The sequence below is a fragment of the Salvia splendens genome, chromosome 16 (assembly GCF_004379255.2).
Source record: "Salvia splendens isolate huo1 chromosome 16, SspV2, whole genome shotgun sequence".
Taxonomy (NCBI): Eukaryota; Viridiplantae; Streptophyta; class Magnoliopsida; order Lamiales; family Lamiaceae; genus Salvia; species Salvia splendens.
In genome coordinates, this window is record NC_056047.1 from 23,159,860 (window position 1) to 23,167,243 (window position 7,384).

At 34.5% G+C, this 7,384-nt stretch overlaps 1 protein-coding gene across 3 annotated transcripts; it reads left to right on the top strand.

Annotated features, from left to right (window-relative positions):
- The first annotated feature begins 2,977 nt into the window (after positions 1 to 2,977).
- LOC121770766 (senescence-associated protein SPA15, chloroplastic-like) lies at positions 2,978 to 7,119 on the top strand. Of its 3 annotated transcripts, none has more exons than XM_042167537.1 (13): positions 2,978 to 3,134; positions 3,920 to 4,307; positions 4,666 to 4,809; positions 5,011 to 5,084; positions 5,238 to 5,314; positions 5,398 to 5,469; positions 5,663 to 5,731; positions 5,916 to 5,962; positions 6,045 to 6,162; positions 6,241 to 6,309; positions 6,396 to 6,499; positions 6,657 to 6,732; positions 6,810 to 7,119. In XM_042167537.1, exons 2-13 carry the CDS (start codon positions 4,030 to 4,032, stop codon positions 6,972 to 6,974), a joined length of 1,293 nt encoding a protein of 430 aa, XP_042023471.1. In that variant the 5' UTR covers positions 2,978 to 3,134; positions 3,920 to 4,029; the 3' UTR covers positions 6,975 to 7,119. The 3 variants fall into 3 exon arrangements, with proteins under 3 accessions (XP_042023471.1, XP_042023473.1, XP_042023472.1); XM_042167538.1 differs by having other exon boundaries at positions 2,990 to 3,149; XM_042167539.1 differs by lacking the exon at positions 4,666 to 4,809.
- Positions 7,120 to 7,384: the final 265 nt, after the last annotated feature.

The following is a 7,384-nucleotide window of genomic DNA, read 5'->3' on the forward strand; positions in this document are numbered from 1 at the left end:
ATTTTCTGGTACCTCGGGTACATACTCCACATCATCATCAAATTCGGTGAGGTCGTCAATAGGGCTGTCAAATTGGGTACCCGCGGGTACCCGTCCCGAAATTTTCGGGTACCCGATCCCGAAAATCCTAAAATTTGCTACCTGATACCCGATCCGAAAATGATTTCGGATACCCGGATACCCGATTCGGGTATCCAGTCCCGAAAAATCGGGTACCCGATCCCAATTTTAAAAAATTCATATTTTTCCACAGGTTGTATTAGTGTAACTGTATGTGATCATTAATCATTATACACATGATACCTACATGAAGTGAAATCATACTCGTTTACAAAAAAAAAGATCTAGTGTGAAGACATTCATTAGCAAATTAAAATCATGTAAACTAAGAATTTGGAAAAATCAAATGACAAAAATCATACACAAGACAGAATTGCAATGCTTCTTTCAAAATTCCCCCTTTCAAAATTTATCATTTAATGACATCTCAGATTCGTTTCTTTTTTACAGACAAATTATGTAAGCAAGGATCTCTCTCACTCTCTCAAACCTGGGGTGAAATTTTCTCCGTAGCAGAGTATCAGCTTTGCTTTTAATCAAGCTGCCTGTTTTCAATTTTCATCCATTTGCTTTTAATTAAGCAAATGAAGTCGAGGAGTAGACGACAAGCTCGTCGGTGCAGGCGGTGGTTCTCAGGTGGTGGTGCTCGTCGTCAGTGGGTCGTGGGTGAGGGTGAGAGGCAGCCCGCAGCGGCGCAGCCGAGAGGGAGACAGAGTGAGACAGGGAGCGGGAGGGTCAGGGACTCAGGGAGTGTAAAATGTGTAACTAATGTGTAGAACCCTAATTGAATTAATTGAGTCAAAGACTCAAAGTCAATAAGTAATTGATAAATTGATAAATTGACAAATTAAATAAAACATAAATAAAATTATATATATTTTTCGGGTTTTCGAGTATTACCCGATCGGGTATCGGGTATCCCGATCCCGACCCGAAACCCGATTTTTCGGGTATCGGGTATCCAATTACCCGATTTTTTCGGGTTCGGGTATCGGGTATCCAATACCCGATATCCTTTTTGACAGCCCTAGTCGTCAAACCCGTCGTTCTTTGTATGCAAGTAGTCTGCATATTGTTGTTTCATCGACTCACGGGTGTCTCTCTTTGTCCTTCTTGTTGTTATACTTAGAAGTAGCCCTACTCCATTCATGTTCCTGAGAAGCCATAGAGAGATCGTAAAGTATAATTAATGGGAATGGACGAAGTTAGGTGTTACCTCCAATAATCCAAACCAACTCTAAATTTAATATTGTATGTTTTATCATTAATACTCCCTTCGTCCCATCTAAATGGTGCATTTGTTTTTCGGCATGAGATTTTATATAGTGTCGTGTTATGAGTTAAGTAGAGAGATTAAAGTAAAGGTTAAGAAAGAATAAAGAGATTGATATTTCCTTAAAAAATGTGCGTTTAGTGTGGAACATCTTAAGAAAAAAATGTCACTTAATATGAGATAGAAGAGTATTTGCAACCGTATACTCCATCCGTCCCATAGAAATAGTTCATATTTCATTTTTTATCCGTCCCATACAAATAGTCCATATCCATTTATGGTAACCTTTTTTTTCTTCTCTTTTACTTTGTCATTTATGGTCCCACCACCCACTACACATTTTCAACTACTTTTTCTCTTTCTCTCTTACTTTATCAATTACACATTAAAATCCGTGTCAATCCCAAATGGCCTATTTTTATGGGACGGAGAGAATAATTGTTTACTATTAGGCCATGTTTGGTTGACGGGAAAGTAAAGTTGGCAAGGAAAATGATTCTTGGGAAAATAAATCCCTGGAATATGATTCATAATAATTTTACTTTCCTGTGTTTGGAGAAAATATCAAGATTTTAAATTTTATATTAGATTTGAACACCAAACTAAAAATATACTCCTACTTATTATTATTTTTATTTATAATAAAGAATAATAATATAAAATTTTAAATAAATTATTAATAAAAAATGATATTAATTATATTTTTACTTATTATTTGTTTAAATATAGATTATATATCATAATATATAATAATATAATTACAATTATAGTTACAGTATTATAATCATAAATGATATAATAATAAATATGATTATTATAATTATAATTATAATATTTACTAATATTATAATTGAATAAATTTTATAATTTGAAAATTAACTACGACTTTATTGATTAATTATTAATTTATAAAATAATTATTATTATTATTTATTATTATTATTATATAATTTATATTATGTAATTATATTTAATTATTTAATAAATTATTAAATATTATTATGATAATAATATATATATATATATATATATATATAATATAGCTAAAATTATGATAATTTTAATTATAGTTATTTATACCGAAATTAAGTAGTACTCCGTATGATTTATAATTTTATATCATGTTTAATACATTGTAAATAATAATAATGATAATAATAATAATAGTAATAATAATAATAATGCATTAAATATGTAAGAATCCTAAAACTGAGAAAAAAAAAATACCTAATGAAAGTTAGGATTCAGAATCCTGGAAAGTTGTACTAACTTTCCCTGTTGTCGGGATTCTGATTACTTTCTCAATTTAATTAAAAACTGAAACAAACACATGAATTTAAAGTTTATGGAATCAGATTACTTTCCCAGATAAAATCCTGACAACCAAACATGGCCTTAGTTCCACCGGTATCTGGTTGAATCATTATTCAATAGCTTTCTTGCTTTGATTTTTAAAATATTTTTTAAAATTTTAATTAAAATCGTATTAGTGTAGCCGTAAAATACAATTTTTTTTTGGGGATTGGTCATTGGTTCATTATAGAATTTGATTTAATGGATTGTCCAACACGTACGTGTGTAGTTGCAGATGATGAATGGCGACGTCTGTTACATTCTTTTGTTGCGTAGCGTTGGCCGTTGCGGGGCCACATGCTTCGCTTGTGGTTGGAATTTTATCTCAAATCTTCTCAACTCTCAATTCCCTGCCTCAATCACTCCCACACTCTCTCTCTCGCTACTCTCTACCTTCAATTTTCTCATTCATCTCCTCTCTCCCTCTCAATTTGCAAGGCCGTCCTCAGTAGGGCTCTTTTCTGTACTAAATTTTGCACTTTTTTCTTATGAATGAACTTGATTTTGATTTTCTGTTAGCATTTTTTATTTAATTGAGGATTATTTGTTGATAGCTACCTCTAAATTGCTAATTCGTGCAATTTCCATGGAAAATTGTTTGTTTGTTTGTGTGTGTGTGTGTGTTTGTGTTTTGGAGCCAGATATAGATGCTTATGATTGGGATATGAAATGGCTTGCTATTTTGCTTAGAATTGTCATGTAAAAATGTAAAATGGTTTGGGTAAAATTAAGGTATCAGTTTTACTGCTTCTGATGTTGTTTTTCAATAGGGAATAATGCATCTTTATGGAGTAATTGTGTAACTGAGCTCAATTTCATGTGTTTAAAATGAATTCAGTGCTATACTTTTCAAGAGCTGGGATTGCTTGTGTGAATATGCTGGAAACTGTGGATTTAGCTTATAAATCAACTCGATTTGTTAGTTATGTTTTTCCACAACTCAGATAGCTTCAATGAAATCAGCCCCTTTTACTTGGTTATAATTCATCTTAGAGCAAAAGTGGTATTTAAAGTGTTTTAATTTGATTTACTGAGCATCAAAAGGTTATGCTGTATACATTTCAATATGGTAGTCAATTTGATGCGATCTGTATTAGTTTCAGCAAGTACAATTAATGAATAAATCTTGATCTAATGAGAAGAAGTTTGTTTATCTGCATCAATGAACATCAATAGGCGTGATACTTAATTTTGATACTATATAATGCGTGTGTCCGTCTTCTCTTTCTACAGCCTACGAATTCTGGGGAATGCTCTAGCACGAGCTGTCCACGCTCTGCATAGATCATTTATCCATCTCTTCGTGTAAGCTAAGGCCTCAAAAGGAGCATTGCGTCTGATCCATGGCTAAAGTAAATGGGGTTGTATATTCATCTGCGAAATCACCGCAACACCCTAAGTATATCATAAACCAAGGAACAAACCATCACAGACAGGGAACAGGACATTTATCGTTGTCTAACCTAAAATGCATTTCAAAGCGATTTTGGCCTTTAGGTCGAAAATCAGATGCATGTATCGAACCTCGAGGATTTTCTTTGGTATGCCAATCAACAGAAACGCAGGATACAGAAACAAAAGTGCGTGTCAGGCGCTACCGCGATGGTTCAATTATATCCAGGTATACATTGCTTTGTTTGATAGTGATAAATCGACAACTGTGTAACACTATATGATTACTGATGGCCACCTTCTATTGTGATTTCAATATCTTGACTGAGCTTTTTCTGATAAAATTATTTACATTTCAGCTTGACTGATTAGTTGAGCATAGGTCTAGCAGCTATTTTATGGTTATATTGTTGATTTTAGACAAACATCGTATGCAGTAATCTTTTAAAATTTTGGTCAGTGGTGCTGAACGTCAGATTTTGCAAGTTGCAACAGTTGTGCACTTAATATTTTTAATAATTAGGATTGTCTCAAAAACCAAGCTGTTCTGAAAGTTAATTTTGATAATATATGCTTTTGTTGCGTAGATCTCGAAGTGGAGATGACCATCCCATAGAGACTGGCAAAACCATCTCGTCTAGTCAGGGATTAGCCGAAGCATGCAAATTTGTCTCAAATGATGCAAAATTCATGAATGAAAGGGCTAGAAATGATATGATACTTCTTTCACGGTATAATGACTGTCCAATTTTTCAGCACCAGGCCATTCTCTTGCTTTTTTGGCGTAGTTTCTTGAAAAAATAAATGGTTCTACATAAGATTTTCTTTTTAATGTTTCTGATGATTCTATAGCTTCAGCATTTTCAAGAATTTAATCCAGATGAATAACCTTCATATCCACTCTGTAATACCTCCTATTATTTGCAATTTAGGGGCATAATGAAGTTGGATGCTCGTGCACGACAAGACGTTGCCTTTCTTGGTTCGGAGTTCCTCAAACTTGATGGTAAGCTTTTCTTTAATCTTTGTGAACACAACCATGAAACAACATTTACAGATCCAACTACTTTAGTGAGTTTTGAAAAAGAGTCTAAAAGATGTTTGTCATGCTGAATTCAATTATGACTCATCAATCGAAACTACTTTTGTTATTTGGTAGCACGTGCTAGGGAAGACACAGAGAAAATCGATCATGATGTAAAGAAAAGAGCTGAAAGGCTTCATCATGTAGCTACAGTAAGTATTATCTATTTCTTAACTGTTCCTTAAACATAAGTAAAGAAGATCTCTAATCAACCTCTTCTGATTACTGCGTACAGATTCTAAAAAACATAGCTGAATCGAGATTGAAAAGTGCTGCTGACAAACACTGGAGTGATGGTGCATTAGAGGTCTGTATGGTGCTTTACACTGTCCTGTAGAAATTATTTTCAGTCAGAACATCTTCATCTCGATTTGCATTTTATATTTCCTATTAAAACATACTTTTGTAGTGAATTCTTCATCTAAGAGGCTTTTGTCTGATTTTGAATGAGGATCAACAGTGTTCTGCTTGCTGAAATAGCTTTTTATGCTCTTGTTCAGGCTGATTTAAAGCGAGCTGACTTTGCTGCCAAACGACGTGCTATGGAAGATTCTCTGATGGCATTAGAGGTATTGTTATTAGACAAGCTTGTTTGTTTTGCTAGATAGGAGAAATTTTTTCTTAATATAATCATTTCAACAAGAGGTTTATTTGTAGTTTTCACAAAGTCAGTTGCCCTTCGCAAGAAATACTTCTCCTTTCTTTTTATATTAATTATTTGAGGATTCAGATTTCTGTTTGTTGGAGTTGCAGTTTCTCAAAAACATTCATGGAATGATGGTGAGCAAAATGCAGAGATCGTAAGTTTCTTACAAAGTTATGTATTCCTCATCGTTCAAGATATATGAATATTTCCTGACTAAAATTATATGATCCGCACAGGAAACGAGATCCTACAGATGCTACTGAGGCCAGAAGGCATGTAACGCTCGAAAAGAACGGGAAAACTCTTGAGTTTCTCCCAGGGGAGGTATCTACCGATCGCATTGATGCCATTCAGGTTAGTGTAGACAAGATCTGTACCTAGTTATCTGTACCTAGTTAAAAATCTTTATTCTGAGCCTTTTTTGTAACACAGGAAGCTTACGAGAGCATGGCTTCTGCACTCTCTGTAGCTGATGGAATTGACTATACCGACCCTGAAGAGGTCTGGATTCAGTTGAATACAAACATATTCAGTAGATTCTCAATTCCCAATTCTTTTCTCATACACTTATTCTCTGTTTGCAACAGTTGGAGTTGCTCGTGGCAGCTCTTATTGATCTCGATGCAATGGATGGCAAAAGCAGCGTATCTCTATTGGCAGAGTGCTCAAGCTCTCCTGATGTCAGCACTAGGTATCTGCTTCTGTTACCTTCTTCTTCTTTGCTCCATGTCTAGTTCGTCGACAAGGAATAAACATCAATGTTGTGAACTTTAGGAGCCAGGTTTTCCCCGATGCCTCCACATACTTTATGATCATTTTTTCGATTTTTTGTATCATCAATTGAGCAGGAGAGCGCTAGCAAATGCGTTATCAACAGCTCCATCAATGTGGACTCTAGGAAATGCCGGCATGGGAGCTCTGCAGGTAACAATTCCTAGTCACTCTCTTGAGACCAGTTTACCTCTGAAATACGAAGCTTAATGCGCATTACATGCTTGCAGAGGCTGGCCGAAGATAGTAATCCTGCAATCGCGGAAGCTGCAACCAAAACCATCTTTGAATTGAAGAGGCAGTGGGAAATAGAGGAAGGTGATAGCTGGAGGTTCATGATGAACCAAAATGCACAAGTAGACAACAAAGATGCTGATGATACTGAATCTGATTAGGAATCCATATTTGTTTATAATCTCTAGACTATCATTGGGGCCTTTTTACTAATTTACCTGATGCCTATTCAAATCTTGCTTTTGTATCATTATCTGTAAAATAAAGAGAATTAATTAATACCAATTTAGTACATTCAAAGGATAATCTCCTTTAAAGTGTGACATTAAGTAGTTTGTAAGGATATTCCATTAGCAACTGTGGGATATGTCGTTTGTTTAAGAACAGAAGTAGGTGATTTCTATCCAGTTCATATTGGTATAAGCTAAAAAACATGTTAAAAGACTGTACATAATGGAAAGTGCTAATATGCTAAGGGCTTGTTTTGTAGACTAGATAACCATGGAAAAGGTTTATTATCTGAGTTAATCCTCTATTTTGTAGCTTGGATTAATGCAAACCCAAAGCCCGA